Genomic DNA, 22,180 nt, shown 5'->3' with positions numbered 1-22,180 from the left:
CTCCCTGGTGGTGCAGGGGATTAAGATGCAACCTATAAAGCTGCAGCATGAGTTTGATCCCTGGGCAGGGAGCAACCCACATGTGCTGCAGACCTCTCCTGACTCATCCACTGCTACCCTCAGCAGTGTTTCAGTTAGTCTGCCTGTCCTGTTCCCCTCTCTGTCTTTGGTGAATCCTCTCACCCCCCACACCTCTGCCCTGTACCCCAGCTCTTCTATGTATAAATAAATAAATCTTTAAAAACAACAACAACAACATAGCAACCTTAACAGCTGAGAAATAAGAGGGAGTGGGGTCCAGGAATGGGAAAGGAACAGAGGGCTTTATCATGTATAAATTCTCTGGCTGATCCAAATGTTTAGCTGATCCTTGAACTATGCTAACCAGCCCATCTGAGGCCAAAATAACTGACAGAGATTTATGCTTCTGCAAGGGTGATAATTTGTCTCGGTTCCTCTGGAGTGTTAAAAGTTCTGTGGTCTGGAAAACTCCTCAATACCAGGCACACTGAGATATTTGGTTACCTTAGCTGCTGCCCATTACAGGTGAGATAGAATTTGAGTTTGAGTCTCAGCAAATTAACTTCATGCTTTAAAAGGTAAAATAAACAAAGAAAGACATCTGTATTCTTCAGAGGAACATAACAGAATCCAGAAATGCTGTAACATGTTATTTACAATGCCAGAATTAATAATCCAAAAGTATTTGGTCATATGAAGAAGCAGGAAAATGTGACACATATTAAAGAGAGAAAGAAATTCATCATGATTGATCCCAAGATGTCATAGCTATTGGAACAGAAAGAACAGGGATCTTAAACAACTATAATAATTACACTCTAAGATGTAAAGAAAAAAATTCTGTGAAGAACTAACAAATCTCAGTTGAAAAACTAAAGAACAAAATGGAAATTCTGGAACTAAAAGCTATAATATCTAATAGAAAACTCATTGGACAAGCTTAACAACTTAAGATGTCAGTCAGGGGAAAAAATCAATTACAATACAAAACACAACACAACACAAAAAACAAAAACAAACAGACAATTACAAACCAGAGACATCCTGCAGGGGAGGAGGAGTGAGAGGGATCAGAGAGAGGGAGGGAGGACCACAGGGGACTGTGGGATGGTCCACGCATGCATTAGTGAAGGAAATTCTGTGGGGACTACACCTGAGTGGGGGGAAGCAAACATTATTTAAAAATGAACACTGGGGGGCCTCCCCGGTGGCGCAGCAGTTGAGCGCTGGGCTGCGAAGCTGCCCGCAGCCTCTGAAGCACCAGTTCGATCCCCGGCTGCCAGGCAAGGGTCCCACATGGCACGCAGACCTCTCCTGCCACCTGCTGCTCCCCTCAGCAGTGTGTTTCGTCAGTCTGCCTGTCTGTTCCCCACTCTGGCTCTGGTGAATTCTCTCACCCTCCCACGCTTCTGGCTGTACCCAGTGCTTGTATAAATAAATGAATAAATCTTTAAAAAAAAAAGAGCAACACATATTTAAAAAAATGAACACTGATGTAAAAAATATATTAAAAAATTAAAAAATTAAATTAAAAAAATTAAGATGTCAGAAGAAAGAGTAAGTAGGTTTGAAGATATGTCAATGAAATTATTCAATCCAAACGAGAGAGAAAAACATTAAGTGGGGAAAGAACAAAGTGTTAGGGAACTGTGAAGTCTAATAGACATATAATTGAAATCCTAGAATGAAAGTAGAAAGAGAATAGAGCAGAAAAAGTATTTGAAGAAATAATGGCTAAACATTTCTCACATTTGGTGAAAAACTTAGTTTTATAGATAAGAAGTTCAGTGAACCCAAGTAGAATAAATTCAACTAAAATCACACCTAAGCATATCTTACTCTAACTGCTGAACCGAAGTAGAGAAAATGTTGAAAGCATTCAGAGAAATAAAATATAATAGAAAACAACAATACAGAAAAATCTCTGACTTCCCATCAGAAGCAATAGAGGCTAGAAAATACTGAAATGCCATCTTTTTTTTTTTTTATAAAGAGGCAACAATGCATTTCTATTGTGGTACTAACTAAAGCCTGGAGTTTATTTATTTATTTATTTGTTTGTTTATTATTTATTTATACATACAAGCGCTGGGTACAGTCAGAAGCGCGGGAGGGTGAGAGAATTCACCAGAGCCAGAGCGGGGAGCAGAGCAGGTAGAAGGACCGAAGTACACTGCTGAGGGGAGCAGTGGGCGGCAGGAGAGGTCTGCGCGCCATGTGGGACCCTCCTCCGGTGGCCGGGGAGCAGCCGGGGATCGAACCTGCGCCGCAGAGGTTGCGGGCAGCTTTGCAACCCAGCGCTCAACCACTGAGCCACTGGGGAGGCCCTGAAATGCCATCTTTAAAGTACTGGAAGATAGCTGTCAATCCAGAATTCTCTATCAAGTAACAATAGCCCTTAAAATTGACAAAATAAAGATATTTCCAAATAAGTGAAAACTAAGCAAAGTTGTCACCCAGTACTAAAATTGCTAAAGGAGGGCCTCCCTGGTGGCACAAGGGTTAAGACACAACCTATGAAACTATCTGCAGCCACTGGAGCACAAGTTCGATTCCTGGACAGCCAGGGTGCTACCCACATGGCGCAGCAGACCTCTCCTGTCTCACCTGCTGCTCCCCTCAGCAGTGTATTTCAGTAGATCTGCCTGTTCTGTTCCCCACTCTGTCGCTGGTGAATCCTCTCACCCTCCACACCTCTGGCCTGTACCCCAGCTCTTGTATGCATAAATAAATAAATCTTTTAAATAAATAAATGAATAAATAAAATTGCTAAAGGAAGCTCTTTAGCCTGAAGAGAGATGATACCAGAGGGAACTCAGGTGTTCATGAGAAAATGAAAAGCACCATTAAGAGAGTAGGAGGAGGGGAGGGGAGGGCAAGAACACAGGGAAGGGAACACAATGGTCTATGGTGGCAGAATGTGGGTGAGTTGGTGGTGGGTGCACTCTGGTGGTAATATCTGATGGGGGCACCCCAATATTATCTCAGTCAAAAATAATTAAAAAAAGAAAAACACCAGAAATGTTAACTATGTAGGTAAATACAAAGTGCTAATTCTTTCCTCTTTATTTATTTATTTATTTATTTTAAAGATTATTTATTTATTTATTTATTTATACAAGCACTGGGTACAGTCAGAAGCATGGGAGGATGAGAGAATTCACCAGAGCCAGAGTGGGGAGCAGAGCAGGCAGAAGGACTGAAGTACACTGCTGAGGGGAGCAGCGGGCGGCAGGAGAGGTCTGTGCTCCGTGTGGGACCCTCCTCCGGTGGCCAGGGAGCAGCTGGGGATCGAACTGGCGCTGCGTCACCGGGGAGGCCCTCTTTCCTCTTAATTTAAACTTTTAAGATACAATTACTCTGTAGATAATTCCTTTTATTCTCCCTGGGTCAGTTTTTAGGGAGGCTATGGAAAAAGAATAGTCGTCTAAAGAGGAAATTTGCTGCAAAGTCTTTCAAAATGGTTTCCTTGCTAAATTTGGAATGCTCAAATCTGAAAAAGTTTAAGTAGCTAACATTTACAATTCTTTTCTTTTCAGATATAAAACCAAACGTGGAATTGAAAAGCACTCAGGAGCAGTCAGTGGCCACAGGTAACGTCAAGTCTTCTTTCTCTAGAAATATACCTTTGCTGCAATTATCAAAGAAAAGGAAATATCCTGATTGCAGAAAAAATGCTATGGGAATGTGGTTGTCTCTTCCCGGTGCAAAAAGAACTCACCCATTTCGATCATATAAACTCTTTGGCATCATAGAGCCAAACTACACTCCACCTAATTTTGGTCACTGTTGTTTTTAAAAATATTTTTAAAATGTTTTCAATTGATTAGTTTAATGAAGACAGTTTGGTTGAATAATAGAGTGGCTTGTTTTTGAATGATTTTCACTCTAAAACAGTGGTCAGTAAAGGGCCAAATAGTAAATATTTTAGACTTAGTGGGCCACATAGGGCTCTGTTGCATAGTCCTTTTTATGGTTTTTATAACACTTTAAAACTGTAAAAACCATTTCTACCTCCTGGGTTCAAACCAAAATAGGCCATGGTTAGATTCAGCCTTCAGGCCATAGTCCGCTGACCCCTGCTCCATAATAAATTATAAACATTAAAAAAATTATTTCCTTAAAATAACTTCTATGTTTTCTCCATTGGTTAACTCACTTTGATTTAGTCAAAACTAATGTTATAAAATTTACCACTAAAGTACCTTTTTGTGTTAATGTGAGTTGTAGCTTCATGTTTTTATTGAACCTGTAACTCATTTTAGTTTCAGGTATGCCCTTTGTGTTAGTCAGGTTTGAGAAAAGCGAACCACTGTTTAGAACAGTGCCTTGGAGTTAGATGTAACAGTTATATAGAGTGAGTTACATCACTCTCAGAGTATATGTTGCAAAATACAGAAATTAGAAACTTGGCCTATTTATAAATCAAAACATGAGTCCATTATGATCACCTTGTCAGGACCTCTTAGTCATGGATTTAATGAAATATGTTTCCATTTTACCCCCCCATTCTAATGGAAGTCCTACTTCAGGCGTTCAGTCATGACTGTTGCCGACAGAAACACCACTTCTGAGTGTCTCCTAGTCTCCAGCCCAGCTTAAATGTCACAGGATTCCATGTTTTGTTTGTTGCATGTAGTTGGTACTCAGTAAATAATTTTTTGAAGATTGAGAATGTCAAATGTATAATTTTTCAGTCCATGTCTTTTGTTACCATCTTTTTGTTAAGCTACCATGCTTATCTGTGAAATAATTCGTTATGTTGTTCCTCTTCTCTTCCAATGCTGTCAGTGTATATGGTACAAAATCACATTTCCACAAGCTTGACTTTTTTTTTTTTAGTTTTTTTTTAAAATATTTATTTATTTATTTGTTTATTTATTTATACAAGCGCTGGGTACAGTCAGAAGCGCGGGAGGGTGAGAGAATCCACCAGAGCCAGAGGGGGGAGCAGAGCAGGCAGAGGGACCAGGGTACACTGCTGAGGGGCAGCGGGCGGCAGGAGAGGTCTGTGCGCCACCACAAGCTTGACTTTTAACAAGTTTGCTATTTATGTGAACACGCTTTTATTTTGTCTACACCCTTTTATTATAAACTCCTCCCATGACACTTTATTTTTCCCTTAATCTCTTGTCCAAGTCAACATTATAGACTTGTGCGATCTCTTGTCCGAGTCTTGCATTATAATTGTGAGCTTGTCTTATCTAATATCTGCTAAGTATAAACTCCTTGAGTGTAGGAATTATGTCTTATTCATATCTGTAATTTTGTTGGTACTCCAGAATGCCTGGAGAAATAAAAGAACTTGGGAGCCAATATGTTCTCCACGGAGTCACATACATAATGTGAACAGAAAGGGAAAATAAGATTTAATATACTGAAGCTTACAGGCTTCCTCCCAGGAAAGCATCTTTCCAAACTGGGTTTTGCCAGTATTTTCAGGCTCACTATTTCTAATCACTAAATACTAAATACTAGTACTTTTTATTTATAGACAACTTTTGCATCCTACTGAATATTGTGGGACATACTAGAGGAGAGAAAACTGCTGTCCAGATGAAACTTGAGTACATTTTAATTCAGGTGAAAGAACTATTCCAGAAAATCATGTCTAATGGAAAGGTTCATGACCCTGGGCATATTTCTAAACCTCAGGAGTTGGCACATTTATCCCACTTGGTGTATATGTGAAAAGGACACTATCACAAAGGGTTGCATGAAGCTGAAATGGGAGTTTACTTACATGTTTATAACAGTCCTTTCAAGTTAACTGAATAATTAAATTTTTTTTTATCTTCTAGAAGGTCCAGTGATTGTGAATGACTATGACTTAACCAAACCTCATGAAATCGAAAATGTGGACAGTGCAGAAGGCCCAGCCAATGAAGATGAGGATATGGGAGGTGAGTCATAATGTACAGACTAAAAGCCAATGGTTGTAGATGCGGTTGAAGCAAATTAGGAAAAGTTGCACTTGTGAGTTGAATTGGGAGTAATACAACTTTGTTCACTTTACAGATATCTACATTTAATAACTCACTATAGGATATCTACAAATTTTAAGAATTTAAGGTGTTCAATGTTCAGGTTATACTAACTTCATTTAAAAAATAATGCTTATTTTACTCTTTTCTGTTGTAAAAATAATACATGTTCTTTTTTTTTTGAATTTTTTTTTGAGTTTGTTCCAAATTTTTTTCAATTTTATTTTCATATTCCTCATACAATTGCAACCCACTTATTTTGACCCCATTTCCTCCTTTTCCCACCTCCCCCAAATAATACATGTTCTTATAGAGAGTTTGGGGTGTTTTCCAACACCAGTTGCCAATTCTCCGATTCTCCAGATACTGACTGGGTGCCCAACAATGCATTTCTATTGTGGTACTAACTAACGCCTGGAGTCAGCACCGGACCCGCAGGTTCAGGCTGAGTCCCGCAAGCCTTCCCTCACTTCAGACACCAGTTGAACGTACTGTGTCCCCACCTCAGGTTACCTGTACTTCTAGCCACTCTGGCTACAGATTCCAGGTTTCCCACAGGGGACTCCCCCTCTGGTTCACTGATTTGCTAGAATGACTCAGAAAACCTAAGAAAGCAGTTTATTCACCACTAGCAGTTCATTATAAAAGACACAACCTAGAAACAACCAAATGGAAGAGATGCACAGAGCAAGGTGCAGGGATGGGGACGCAGGGCTTCCCTGTTCGCTCTGGGCACGCCGCCCTCCTCTCTCCTGGGATCACAGTGTTCACCCACAAGAAGCTCTCTGAATCGCTCTCTTCAAGGGTTTTTATTAGAACTCAAGCTCTGGTTCCTCCTCCCTCCCCAAAGGTCAGTGGGTGGGGCTTAAAGCTCTCACCCGCAAATCATTTGGTCTTTCTGGAGACCAGCCTATCCTGAGGCTCTGGGGGCCCCAATCTAAGTCACTTCATTAGCATAAAATCAGTTGAAGGGGATTTGTATGAATAACAAATGACACTAACCTCTGGAGAAGTTCCATGGGTTTTAGGAATTCTGTGAGGACCTGGGGACAAAAACTACCAATGTGGAAACTTCATAGACATATAAAGGAAAAAGAAAAACCCACCCCTATCCTAATGTCCAAAGGCAGTCTATATTTCTTTGTTAACTTATAGTATACTTGCGGACATTTTTGTGAATTTTGAGCATTATATTTGATACTAATGTTGCGCACATTTAATACTGACTTTGACGTAGATATATCTGATCACTGTTGCTCTAGGAATGTTGCTCATATCTGATCTTAGATATCATTTCTTCAGAGACTCCCTGACAACCCAGTCACTATTTTAACACAGGATCCTATTTAAATTTTCTGCGTGGCACTTACCAGGGGTAATTTTGGATTTTTGTTGATTGTGTCTCTCCCTCCATGAGCCAGGTTCTTGGACTGTCTTTTTTACTGCTGGGTATTTGCAGTACCTGGAATAGCACCTAGCCCACAGTAGGTGTGCAATAAATATTTGTTGAGTAAGTGACTAAATGAACACTTTAGGTTAATATGTGTGTGTGTGTGTTTCTTAAAGGAAGAAAATAAAAAGAAAAAAAAATAATTCCTCGGGCGCTTTTGTCAGATTCTTAAGGGATCAGGAAATAGTGTTCTATATCTAAAACTTCTGAGATTCAAATCACAGCTTCAACTAACATTCCAGCTCTGCCTAACTATACATTAATTTGTACCCGTTCTTAACCACAACGACTGAAAAATGCTGCCTGGCACAGGATGTGGTCATTTGTGCTGAGGAAAGGCATATGGTGTTCTACAAGCTTCATGCAACTTCTTGAAGGTGTCATTCATGGAGTTAGACTCAGAATGAGGCGAATGATAACCATGCCTTTAGCTCTCATTTTTCTGCATTCTGGTGGGTAATGCCTGACAGTTTATGTTTGAAATGATACAATTTTTGATCTGGGAATGTATAATTTATGTTAGAATTTGTTGTGGGTTCAGAAGTAAGCCTGTGAGTTTTATGTGTTCAGGTCATTAAGGGAGAAAAAGAGTTAAATACTCAAACATAAACAAGAAAACAATTTCCATCCAACAATAGGAATTGAAAACAAATATTCTAAAAACTCATGTTAAATAACAGAACTTCAACTGAGGCAATTTTAAAACTCTAATGGGCTTCATTGAATGATTCAGATTGGGCAGCATCTCATCTAGCAGGTGGGAAGAGTCTCTGAAAAGCTGTACAAGAACCAAAGGTTTCAGAGGCAGGGAGGAAAAGACAAAGGAAGGGGGAACGATTTCAGGCTTAGATAACCTACTCATGGGGAGTGAAAAGAGGCTTGTGTAGCAGATTATCTCATCCTCCTTTGGAGAATGGAAAAGATCACCTCATTGGTGCTCACCAGAAAATTCCATGCTGGCCACTTAGGACTACATTCCCCAGGGAAGCTGAATCTAAAGTTCAGTTAGAGTTTAAGTCCTGGTGAGCTTGGCACAAGCATTTCCATCTTGGTCCTGTCATTTTCTCTTTAATGCTGTTTGGTGCAGCATGCCTCTGGGAATCCATACTGTAGGTGGCAGGGCTCTGCATTTTGACCCCCCTCCACAAGTACTTTCAAGGGGAAGAGGTTCTGTCTCTGCTCCACTCGTTTGCGGTCACCGTGGACTGCTGTAGCTGTGTAGGCCACGTCTATCTCCTTACCTATGTGCATGAATTAATGGGGCATCTGTGTGTGTTTCTTGGGTGCTAGGGATCTGGGAGTGTCATGCAGTTCTTGCAGAGACTAGAAGATATGATCGATCTAAATAATTTGGGAAAGAACCTGACTCATAAAGAAAGGAATAGGCTAACTTTAGTTTTAAAACATTAATTCATTATTTTATAACTGTTGTACTGTTGTACAAACTAACTATGATACTACTAATGTTGACACGTAATCTGGGTCATATACCGTTGGAAAGGGTTATGACCAGGGCCCTGCTTTTTAAAATGATATATCGTCAGGATGTGCAAGTTATACCTGCAAAATTATTAAATAATAGAATTGGAAAATAGCATTGCCTGAGAGAAGATATTCCAGTTGAATAATGAGTCACTCCTCAAATACACAGCTTCAAAACATCAAAACTAGGATTAGGGGGCCTCCCTGGTGGCGCAGCGGTTGAGCGCTGGGTTGCGAAGCTGCCCGCGGCCTCTGAGTTGCCGGTTCGATCCCCAGCTGCTCCCCGGCCACCGAAGGAGGGTCCCACATGGCGTGCAGACCTCTCCTGCCGCCCGCTGCTCCCCTCAGCAGTATACTTCGGTCCTTCTGCCCGCTCTGTTCCCCGCTCTGGCTCTGGTGAATTCTCTCACCCTCCCGCGCTTCTGACTGTACCCAGTGCATTTATAAACAAAACAAACAAACAAATAAATAAAACATGCCTCTAAAAAAAAAAAAACTAGGATTATACATTTAAAAGCAATTAGAAAATTTAGCTCATGTAACATATTTAATATAGGAATGATTGTAAACAATTTTAAAGCATATTTAGTTCAACGGAAACATTTTTAAAATATCCTCTGAAAATTACAGAAACTAAGACCTGCCTTGGGATGTTTTAAATTCAGAATAATTGCAATCATGTATTGTATAATTTACATATTAAAGAAAAGAGATGTTATCTAAGTTTCCAGCTCTTAGGAAATAGTTCCATACAAAATTTCAGACTCTGATAGAATATTCAGAAATATTCAATTTTTCTCTTGTGGAAAGACAGACTAAATTTTTAAGAGAAAATGTCTTTCCCCAACTAGAATTGTTGTTTGAGAAAAAAAATTATTATTTGGCAAAGACTTAAAAGGTATTAACATTTAAAAAGGTGTAACATTTAACATATCAGTTTCCCACCTCACAGATACTCTGATCATTTTTTAACAACATATTCCTAGGATCCTAGTGCAAGAGTTGGCAGACTTTTCCTATAAAGGGTGAGACAGCAAATGTCTTAGGCTTTATGGGTTGTTCTATTTCTACTGCAGCTCCTCAGCCCTGCTGCTGGAGTACAGTAGCCATAGAAGATACGGGCTTGAGCGGGTGCGGCTGGGTGCCAGCAAAGATCTTCCCTCACTTATCATGGGTGTGTGTCCTGATAACCTCACCCTACTGTAAATTGAAAATATGGTAAATTGAAAATAGTTGAAATACATCTAGCCTCCTGGACACCCTGGCTTAACCTAGCCTGCCTTGAATGTGTCCTAAACACTTACATTAGCCTGTAATTGGGCAAAATCATCTAAAGCCTATTTTATAATAAGGTGTTGAATATCTCATCTAATTTATTGAAAACTGTACTGAAAGAGAAAAACAGTCTGGAGAGTGCCAGTTGTTTATCTGGTGAGTGCATGGCTGACGGGAAGCTACTGCTCTCCATCAGTATTGCTAGACTGGGAAAAGAGCAAGATTCAAAACTGGTAACGTGATTTCTATCAAATGCATATTGCTTCCCACCATAGTAAAGGCAAAAATCAGAAGTCAAAGCATCTGAAGTGGAGGGAGACCGTCTGTAAATTTATTTACGAAAATAAGCATTGGGTCAGAGTTGGCCTGTGAACCATAGTTTGCTGACTCCTGGCCTAGTGTGTACATTTATTGTGTAGTGAGTTAAGAAAGCTTTGATTCTTGAAAGGAACAACATTCATAGAAAAATTTCAAAAAAGCCTCAATGGGATATTTATGGGGACTCCCCTGAGGAGTGAAATCAAATACTGTACAAAAATGAAAAACAATGTAAAAAATTTTTTTTGAATTAATAAAAGAAAAAAGCCTCAATGGGGAGTCTAACACTATTTTTTTTAGCTAAAAACATGTGACAGCTATATGTATGTGTTATATAAGATATATACACACATATGTAATGTTTGTCATACACATATAGCTTTATAGCATGACAATTTACATAAATTAATTAGTCACCAATAAAACCTTATGTGGATTGAATGTTGTATGGCCAGTTAGTTGTATCCTCCTTTCTTCCTGAGGATTTGAATCTAGTAGACTAATGCACTGGAGATCTGTACATCAACTCAGGTTTCTTTTCTCCGTGAGGCCTACTTGCACTATGGCAGCTTCCCTGAGTATAGTGTTAGAGCTGGGGTTTGGAGGGTGTTTGATTAGTACTTGTTTATAGTCTCTCTGGAGAATTGCGCCTGACCAATTTTCAGCCCATTACATTACAGAAATGTTGAGAAAGAGTCCTAGTAGCCCACAGTGACATCGTTCTAGAATTACCTACCTATGGAGAATGCTGTAGTATATAAAGATACTGAGTTATAGTATTGTACACCTGAAACTTTAATGTTATAAACCAAGGCCACCTCAATAATATATATAAAATAAAACACGAAACACATAAAAATACCTACGTGTGAAGTGATACAAGACCTGAATTGAAAAGCACAAGAGATGAAGGGATTCAGAGTTCTTTCTCCAACACACTCATTTATTCCTGTTATTATTTTTCTTCTTGGTGGTGACTAACTGCAACTGTTGTCAAATCTCAAGCAGTAGGAAGTAACCCCAGGTATCCCCATGTCTTATTTCTGTTTTGGTCAGATGAGTGCTGGAAGTATCACTAGCTCCTCACTGATCCAGAGACATTGGGACTTTCCCATTGGATCTAAAATGGCATTGAGATACCTAATGTCAAAAGCAGATGTGAAAACAATATTTATAACATGCCATAAGATATGTTGCTTACCTGGCCTGTGTTCACAGAGAAACACAATAAAGTAAAAGCCTGTGAACATAAGGGCTAGAGGCAAGATGTGCTTAATGGTGTGTACCCAGTGCTGTAACTAGGTGGAGATGAAACAGGAGATGGTGGAATATCTCCCAGCAAGACCCTGTAGAAGAGAAATGCAGTTTAGGGCAGAAGGACCGAGGTAGAACCTCACAGCTTTTTGTTTCAGTCCTCATCTTTGCCATTTCCCATTGGAAATACAGAAGGAAAGATTTAGTTACTAGCAGGTATGTATTGAGCAGAATATTGTCATCCACTTGCATAGGCTGGTGGCGTTTTTCTTCTTTGAATAATTCAGGAGTGTAAATTTGGTTACTCACTGCCTGCATGGAACATGTTGCTGGCCACCATTTTCCAAGAGCCCCTTAACAACTGCCATCTCTGCCTTTACCGGGACCATGTTCTGGAGCTGCCATGGGGCAAAGTGCACAACTGCATGATCCATCCCTAACCACCATCAGCATCAGCTGTTAATCTGCCTGAGTTGCATGCATGCTTACCCTTTGTATTAGTTTCCCAGAGCTTCTGTAACAAATTACCATAACCTGGGTGGCTTAAAACAACAGAAATTTATTCTAGAAATTGCAAATCAAGGTATTAGCATGACCAGACTCCCTCTAAAGACACTAAGGAAGACGACTTCCTTGCCTCTTTCTGGCTCCTGGAGGCTCCTGGCCCTTGCTGGGGATCCTTGCTGCTGCAGCGTGACTGTGCTCTTGTAGCTTCTTCCAGGTGTGCCTTTCACGCCTTCTCCTTGTCTTATAAGGACACCAGTCATTGGATGAAGGGTCCACCCTTAAACCAGTGTGACCTCATCTTCACCAGTGACATCTACAGTGACCCTATTTTCAAAAAGTCACATTATGATGTCCCTGGCAGACATGAATTCTGGGGGGAGCACCTCAATACACTTATTCCATGGTCTTCCAAATCTACAAATGAATATGTCATAGACCTGCTACTCATCATGAAATAGATTCCTTTTCAATGGATTGTACAGTGGTGATCATTCGCTTACTTAATTACTTCTGTGTCTGAGAGTTAGTGCCATGCCTGATTCCATGGGAAAAGCTAAACTTGATCTTTTTTTGAAAGGCCTTAATGTTTCAATATCGGGACACTTTGTGTGGTGCTTAGATCAAAGATAAGCATGTTCATTAGAAAGTTTGCTGGGGAGGGCCTCCCCGGTGGCGCAGCGGTTGAGCGCTGGGTTGCGAAGCTGCCCGCGGCCTCTGCCGAAGCCAGTTCGATCCCCGGCTGCTCCCCGGCCACCAGAGGAGGGTCCCACATGGCGCGCAGACCTCTCCTGCCGCCCGCTGCTCCCCTCAGCAGTGTACTTCGCTCCTTCTGCCTGCTCTGCTCCCCGCTCTGGCTCTGGTGAATTCTCTCACCCTCCCGCGCTTCTGACTGTACCCAGTGCTTGTGTAAATAAATAAATCTTAAAAAAAAATTATAAAAAAAAAAAAAAGTTTGCTGGGGAAAAAAAAATCATTGTCCCCTCCCCTAGGAGGTCTTGCTGCTCACCTGGGGTGGGGTAGGGGGTGTGGAGGGGGGGTCCTTCAGTAGCTGTTCAGGCAGTCTCAGTCTCTTTTGAGGCGTACAACTTTCTTGCACTTATGAGAAATACAAACTACTTTGATGCTTCTGAAGAGGGTTGGGGGGGGAGGGAACCAAGCCACATTTGTGGTTCATGGATGCTAATTACTGCTACATTTAGATGTGTGAAGGAGGGGGCTATGGCTGGAGTGAGCTGGGAGAGACCAAGTCAGCCTCGCCTGGGTGCTCACTGAGGTTCCAGCGGTCCTGCTCAGCACACGCAAATAGATGCTTCAAAAGGAAGTGCCTTTTTTTTTATTATCAAAATATTACATCTCTCAAACCCAAATGAAGACCTGTTGCTCATGGGATGCAGGGTTATCTTACAAAATCAGCAGTGTTTTGCTGCATTAGTTCACTCACAGGGGATTTCTGGCAGCGTTCACCAAGGGCAGGGAGGCTTACAGTTCCACTGTATCAAGTGGGTAAGTTCTGTTGGTGATAAAACCCAGGCACCCCCTCCCTCCTTGAATCTTTGTAACAAAAAACTTCTCTGGATTTTTTTTTTAAACGGAGCTGTAGATCACAGTGAGTTCAAAAGAACACAAAAGAAGGTATTTGACACCTGCAGAAGAGGAAAGGACAGATGTAATGGTTCCTTAGTGTGTCCTAGAGACTCTTCCCTCTTTCTTTTGCTTTTCTTTAACTGTGGAGCAGTAGTGCTGGTGCCTCCTGGGAGCAAGAGCAAGAGGCTCATGAAACAGAATGTAGATCCCAGTCCAGTTGGTTGGCAGTGTGTGAGAAACACCCGTATGTGCCTGCTAACTCTCAGAGCATCTTTTCTTGCCAAGTGAGTTCAGCTGCTCAGGCTGAGTTTAGTGTGTGACCTGGGCCATGTGCACCCTGGTGTTTGGTGACCTGCTGAGGGATAAATAAGAGTCTCAGGGGTGTGCCCCAGTCAGCTCAGAATTGCTTGTTACATTTTCAGGAATTTTGTGAGTTGGCTGCCTTGGAGTTGGTAGCTTGAAATGGCATGGTATTTAAACCACTGGCATCAGCAAGTGCTACGAATAAGCCCTTCCCCCACTCTGAATTGGTATTTAAGCATTTCCCAGCACACCACAGGTCTGAGCACTGAATGAAATCCTTCTGGCTCACTAGGTCATCGTTTTTCATAATTTGTCATCCCAAAGGGGCCTTTTTTTTGTAATTAGCATAAAGGAGATAGTGTGGGGAGATGAGAAGAGTGCATGAGAGCTCTTGATGACATGGTGTAGCATCCAGAAATTCTAGCTTTAAAGTATTGTGAAGCTACATTATAGGAAAGTTAAGGAGAGGTAGGGGAGTTTTGGTAGATACTGTTACAAAAAACACAAAATAACAACAGTGACATTTAGACACAACTGACCATATAAAACTTAAAAGTCCCTATGTCCTACCTAGTCCCTTAACAAGATTTTTATCTTGCTTCTGTCACAGAAGGGAGAAAGAGTGGCCAGTTGGAGGCAATCACTGGTCTTATTATCTCCACATTTATAATAAGGCGTTGTGGCAGAGAGTCTTACTGTGCTTTATTGTCTCTCTTTTATGCTGAACTTTGGGATATACAGTAGATGTTCAGTATTGATCATTTTCTCATTCTGCCTTTCTGTCTAACCCTCCCTTTGTCCATTCATCCTTTGATGGCTCAGTGCTGAGTACATAACTGCTGCTTGATAACATGAAGAAGAGCATGTTTTGGCAATAGGGTCCTTATTAGCAGTGTTCTTCAAACTAGGGTCTGGGAACTTTCCAAGGGTTACATGGCTGTGGATGATGCTCAGATAGTCAGTCTTCAACTCCAGGATGTTCTCTTTCCTAAAACTGACCTGCCCTGTAAAGCTGCTGTCTCTGAGGCCCTTTGCCATCTCCCCTTCACAATGATCCTGCACTTTATAAAAGAAAGGCTCATCTCTTAGACCTTCTTACCTAAATATTATTTCTTTCCCCGTAAGGTACAAGTACTTCAGGACACCAAACAGAGGGGCAACCGGCTGATTTCTTTAATCAAACTTTCATAAATGCATCCCTATCCATCCATCTCTTTGAGATGTTTTCCTAACAAATTTTACTTTTCACATTTAATCATTATTAATCAAGATTTGCAATATCCTATATTGTTTCAATAATTTGTCTGCTAGTAATTGTAATGATAAGTGAATCCAGAAGAAATTTTTTTTTAACACATAGCACTTCGTGGTAACAATAAGTTTTATTTATATGTAAATACTGCTGTTGTTGTTGCAGAGACATATGATAGGATGAGCAATAGAATAGAAGACTCAAATATAAAATAGTAGTACATAAGAATAAAATTCTATGGGGAATGTAAATGGAAATAGGAGTCCAAGGAGAATATTTCTGATTTATTTTTTAAAAAAATATTTCTGATTTATTTTTTTAAAAGCTGTTCATGTGTTTTTTTAATTTATGATGGAGTAAATCAAATCATTAATGCTTAGGTCCTACTAGTTACATTTGAAAGGGTGCAATAACAGTTTAAGCCATCAATATTTACAATAAACAAGGTTTATTTCTGTTAAAAATTTTAATTATGATGAAAAATTGTAGGTGTTAGCTTAATATCTACTTAATGTCCACTCCACTGTGTATCAGGGAGAAACATAAATTTTCAAAATTCTTTTGAAGGTGTTTGAGCAAAAGATTTAAAGACCATTTACTGCTATGTGTAGTATATAAAGTATAACACAGAGGAGCCTTCAATTTTAGCCTGAGTAAGCCATTTAAAGGCCTACTATAGGGCCTCCCCGGTGGCGTAGCAGTTGAGCGCTGGGTTGCAAAGCTGCCCACAGTCTCTGAAGCGCCAGTTCGATCCCTGGCCACCGGGCAGGGGTCCCACATGGCCACCAGACGAGGGTCCCACAAGGCGAGCAGACCTCTCTTGCTGCCCGCTGCTCTCCTCAGCAGTGTACTTTGTCAGTCTGCCTGCTCTGCTCCCCGCTCTGGCTCTGGTGAATTCTCTCACCCTCCTGTGCTTCTGACTGTACCCAGTGCTTATATAAATAAATAAATAAATCTTAAAAAAAATAAATAAATAAAGGCCTGCTATAATGTTTCTCAACCTGAGATCTTAAGGTTTGAGAAGCCTCTCCGAATTATGTGAAATTTTGTGCTTATGGGTATGTGTACATTTTTTTCTGGGCAAAAAGTGCAGTCTTAAAGAAGTCCTCAACCCAGAAAAGATTAGAAAGCCTTGATCAAAGTGTGTATGGTCTTGAGACTTCTTACTTTGTTGTTTCTATAGTAGTTTCATATGTAATGGTCTATAGTATTACTTCCAGCAGAAGCAGTTTGGGTTCAGTTCTGCGTGTATGTAAGATAATAGATACTAATTATGAAAAAAGTCATAAAAAGGCACAATCTCCCCTTTCTTTATCCCTGACCTGAAACCTAACCTTTGACAATCTTTGAATTTTATTTTTTGCTGATTCAAAGGCCTTTCCTGTTTTTTAAGAAAATTTTGATTGGGAAAGTTGCAAATGTTTCCTCCATAGAAAAATGTTCCATGGAGGCTTGGAAAATAGTTTTTGAAAGAATAGCTGTCATCTGCCTCTGACATTCTGCTATGTATTTTCTTCTAGTATCTCATTCTCAGCTGTCTAATAATAGAGTGACATAATATTCAGGCTTAGAATTAGAAAAATTACATTTGAAAGTGCCTGACAACACAGTAATTTAAAGCTTCCCATTTTAAAGAGTCACACACAGCAGCAGATGAATGAAGATGTCAGAACCAGGCCTGAAGGAGGGCCCTGGTAATCCAGCCCTTGGTGTATAACCTTCAAACACCAATAAACAAGATTATCTGGATTTAACATGTGACCTTTCTCATTCTGACTGGTAGGTCCAGATGTTTTCTCATTCAGCCGCCTGGTTGAAATCTTGTTTTTTAACGGACAGCAATTGGATCTACATTTGAAGTTGTACGAATGACAGTTTTGAAAACTGTTCTGCATTGGATGACGCTGTCTAAACAGTAACATATGGAGACCCATGGTTTAATAATCAAAAATAATTTGTGACCTTCCCCATAATAGATTTGTTAATTATGTCAACTGAATAAGTAAAAATGGGCTCGTGGTAGGTATTTTGCTATATTAGTTAGTCTGGTGGCATTAAAAACATTGACAGGATTTGTTAGAACCAGCCTTTTCTGCACCTGCGTCTACAGAAGCAGAAATCCCAGTCCTGCTTCTGCCACCCTTTGTTGCCCCTCAAGGAAGTTCATAGCAGCCCTAGAGAAAATAGAAAAGGCTCTTTATTAGCTTCTCTTAAGTCACTCTAGGCTTGCGGCCATACTTCTCATCCATCAAAATCTGGACACAACTTTTATTGCATCTCTTCATTGCTGGAAACCCAAAATGATTTCTGGCAGTTTTTAGTGAACTATGCCTTCTTCACCATCATCTTAATTTTCTGGTTCAGCCCTTCAGGTTGTAGTAATTTTCTCTCTGTGACTATAGAGGAAAGATAATTCTTCCTTTTGTTCTTTTCTTATGGGGGACTAAACTCACATCTCCAGGTGAAGCCTTAGAGTGCTTCCCCATGGACTTCGTACCAATGTTATACATCAGAGACAGTGCTCACTAATTAGTTAATAAAAACCCATAGCCTTAGGGATGTAATGTATAACATGATGCTGGATGATATATATGGAAATTGTTGAGAGTAGATCCTAAGAGTTCTTATTACAAGGGTGAAAACACACACACACACACATACACACACAAACACACGCACACATTTTTGTATGTATATGAGATGATGGATGTTAACTAAATGTATTGTGGTATTCATTTCATGATATATGTAAGACCTCAACATATAGGTGTATATATTGGGGTTGTCAGAAAAGTCATGATGCATTTTTGCTTGAAAAACAGAAAAAAATATGTCATGGCTTTGCTAACAACCCAATGCAATGCTATATATCAATTTTATCTCAATAAACCTGAGAGAAAAAGGAAAAAATGGTCATAGCTTCATACAGCACACTAAATTATTAACATAATGGAAAGTGAGGCATAAAAAGACATAAAAGCACAAAATAGGATAAAGAAGTAATACAGTTAGAAAATTTGAATCTTCATGGATTTTAACACAATGTAGAAAGAAGGCAAAAATCTTGCTTTTTTTCCTAAGTAACTTAGGAATTCTCTGAAGTGGGTAATATGATGACTAAGTATGGGAGCCGTCCTGTAAGGCCAGCTCTTTCACAGTTGGTTGTTCTAGCCTCCTTTCCTCATGCTAAGTGGCAGATGCACCTTGTGTTGTTGTTTTTTTTAACACAGCTCTTAGCAAATTCTTTGAAAAGGGCATAAAACCAGTTGCACAGCAACAAAAAGAGTTAAAGATAGTCTTATGAGGATTTGCCATTTGTGATTAATTATAGCTCAAAAGCTACACTAGTCAGAATGCTTTTTGTAGTGTTGGGTGAAGAGTAAACTGCCTCTAAAGACAGATAATCAGTGTAGTCAGCTATCAGTTGTTGCTTTCTTTTTTTATGCTTATGGAATTCTTGGGCCTCCCTGGTGGCTCAGGTGTTAAGTCACAGTGCTATCAAGCTACTGCCAGCCACTGTAGCATGAGTTCAAGCCCAGCCAGGGAGCTAACCCACATGGCGCAGCAGACATCTCCTGTCTCGCCTGCTGCTCCCCTCAGCAGTGTATTTCAGTAGGTCCACCTATTCTACTCCCCACTCTGTCTCTGGTGAATCCTCTCACCCCCTGCACTTCTGGCCTACACTCCAGTTCTTATATGCATAAATAAATAAATCTTTTTTAAAAACCCACCAGCTCTAATGTGGTTATAATAGTCTACCTCTTAGTGTTCAGTGATTTTTAATAAATTCACAGAGTTGTGTGACTAGCACATGTTTTAGACCATTTCTATCACCTGTTCCTAATCCAGACAACCACTAGTCTGATTTCTGTCTCTATACCTTACCATTTCTGGAAATGCCATACAGAAAGAATAATAACAATCTGAAATTTTTTGCTTCTTTCACTTAGCGTAATGGTTTTGGTTTATCCAATTTTGCATGTATCAGTACTTAGTTTCTCTTCACTTCTGAATCATATTCCATTGTATTGATGTACATATACATTTTGTTTGATCACCAATTGATGGATATCCTGATTTTTTCCATTTTTTGGTTTTATGGATAATGCTGCTATGAACATTTGTGTACAAGTCTTTGTTTGGAAATATGTTTTCATATCTTTTGGGTAGATATCTAGGAGTGGAATTGCTGGGATGTACAGTACAGTTATGTTTAATTTTATAAGAAATCTTCTAAATTAGTTATTAATTACTATGTAGCACCTTACCCCAAACTTTATCAGCATAAAATACAAATTTTTTATTTCAGGAATATAGCCACATCTTATCTGGGTCCTTGGCTTCACAAAGCCTTGCAATCTCAAGACTGCAACAAGGTATCAACCTTAGACTGAGGTCTAATCTGAAAGCTCATCTAGGGAAGGATCAGTTTCCAGACTCACCCATGTCATTGTCAGGATTCAGTTCTTGGGGTGAGGCCTCATTTCCTGTCTGGAGGTTGGTAGTGTTGCCTTTCTTGTTTATTTTATTAGAGAAGCACCAGAGAGAGAGCAAATGAGAGCAAGATGGAAGTCAGTCTTTTATAATTTAATAAAAGAAATTATTTCACATCATTTCTACCATGTTCTATTAATTAGAGGCAAATTATCTAGGTCCATCCCACATTCAAGGGGAGGAAATTACACAGGATATGAATACTAGGAGTCGAGAATCATAAAAGGCTGTCTATTGTATTGCCTAGCTTATTGGCATGTATATGTAAATGTAAAACTGTAAAATGTAAGCATATAAAACATGCAGTTTTACATTTTCACCAGCAATATTTAGGGTTCCATTTTCTCAACATTCTTACCAGTGATCGTTATTGTCTGTCTTTGTGATGATAGCCATTCTAGTGGATGCAAGTGGTATCTCATTGTGGTTTTAATTTACATTTCTTTAATAACTACTGATGTTAAGCGTCTTCATTTGCCTATTATTCATTTGTATAATTCCTTTAGTGAAATGTCAATTCATATCTTTGGTACCCTTTTAAATTGTGTTATTGGTAAGATATTTTCATTTATGAATCATGCTTTTGGCGTCATATCTAAGAAATCTTTGCCTAACCCAAGGTCACAAATATACTATGTGTCAGCTCCTATGCTAGGCCTTCATATATATTGTTTTTGCCTAATTTAATTACCGTAACATCCCTGTAAATGATATCATCATCCTTGTACAAATGGGAACATTCACAGAAATCAAGTTACTTGCTGAGATCACATAGCTAGTTAGTACAACTTGAACCTAAATTCTGTCTTACTACAAAGCTCATACTCTTTCATCAGAACTTTTTTTAAAAGACATTCAAATCTATTTCCAGTGGGTAGAATAAGAGTGAAATAGCATATTGTCCCTTATAATTATCAGAACCCATTCTGATGTTGTTTGAATACTGTTAGTAGAAACATCTCTATTCATGATCACTAAAAGCTGTCTTTTGAAATAGTAAGGGGCATGTACTCCAATTCGTTGGCTAGATTCCATTCTAGTTTCTTTCTGCCAGATAATTCTTTTCCCAGTTTCTGGTGGAGCTTGGATGCCTCTTTGCTTGCAGCCCTGAAATGTGTTACTGGGCAGCTGTTAAGCAGTTGTTATACTCTGCCCCCAGGGGCAAGTTTGTTCCGATGACAAGATCACTTATTCCCTTATATGCTTTAATGTTCACCTAGACAAGTCAGTGCTGACTTTCTGCCAGGTTTCTTTGTGCTCTTATACCATTATTTGTCGCCAAAGAGAAGAATAGAGGAAGCAGAGAAGAAGAAAAGTCAAAATAACATGTAGCAGATGGTAAATCTTATATTGTTTTGTACATGTTTTGTTTTAGCTAATTTCATGTTAAAAAAAGAATAAGAATTTAAAATTTTTAATCCCTAAACTCATTTCCTTCTCTTCCAAGAATCCTCTATTCCCTTTGGGTCTGGTTGGTGTACCTTAAGTTGTAAATACAATTTATTGTTTTCCTCTGCTGTGGCCTTGTACAAAATAACAACCTGTTAAATTTTTTAAGAACACCTCCGACCTTAATTTTGTATTAAAACAACAAAATAATTGTTCACTTCTTTTCTACTTTCCTTTCTTCCTTTCATTTCATTTGTAAATAGTATGTTCCAAACACAGTGCTAAATGTTAAGGATCAAGTGGGAATACTAGACAGTCATTGACATCAAGCTGCCACTGGGTAACAGGGAAAATGGGAAAGACTGGAGGAGGAACAGATTTGGAAAGGATGTAGAAAGAGAGAAATAATGTGCTAGGTTGCAACTTGAGTGCGGAAAAAAAGTATATACGAAATCCAAGACATGATTAGAAGTTTCTGCGGGGGGGCCTCCCCCGGTGGTTCAGCCGTTGAGCGCTGGGCTGCGAAGCTGCCTGCGGCCTCTGCGGTGCCGGTTCGATCCCCAGCTGCCGGGCGAGGGTCCCACATGGTGCGCAGACCTCTCCTGCTGCCCGCTGCTCCCCTCAGCAGTGTACTTCGTCACTCTGCCTGCTCTGTTCCCTGCTCTGGCTCTGGTGAGTTCTCTCACCCTCCCGCGCTTCTGACTGTACCCAGTGCTTGTATAAATAAATAAATAAATCTTAAAAAAAAAAAAAAGAAGAAGAAGACGTTTCTGTGGGACTCTCAGGGAAAACTGGGTTGGAAATACAGATTTGGGGACCATCAACAGCATCGGGAGAAGGGAAAAAGTGAAAAAAACAGGAGGTTCA

The 22,180-nt window shown here is 39.8% G+C and overlaps 1 protein-coding gene across 1 annotated transcript in view; it reads left to right on the top strand.

The window, feature by feature from the left end:
- Positions 1-22,180, top strand: part of IKZF3 (IKAROS family zinc finger 3) — a 74,127-nt gene that overhangs the window by 20,464 nt on the left and 31,483 nt on the right. Inside the window, exons 2-3 of the mRNA XM_037492146.2 lie at positions 3,561-3,614; positions 5,823-5,924. Coding sequence (XP_037348043.1) covers positions 3,561-3,614; positions 5,823-5,924 — 156 coding nt within the window. The remainder of the gene's footprint in view (positions 1-3,560; positions 3,615-5,822; positions 5,925-22,180) is intronic.

The sequence above is a fragment of the Talpa occidentalis genome, unplaced genomic scaffold (assembly GCF_014898055.3).
Source record: "Talpa occidentalis isolate TD23 unplaced genomic scaffold, MPIMG_talOcc4v2.1 talOcc4.7, whole genome shotgun sequence".
NCBI lineage: Eukaryota > Metazoa > Chordata > Mammalia > Eulipotyphla > Talpidae > Talpa > Talpa occidentalis.
This window is presented reverse-complemented; position numbering and strand designations above follow the sequence as displayed.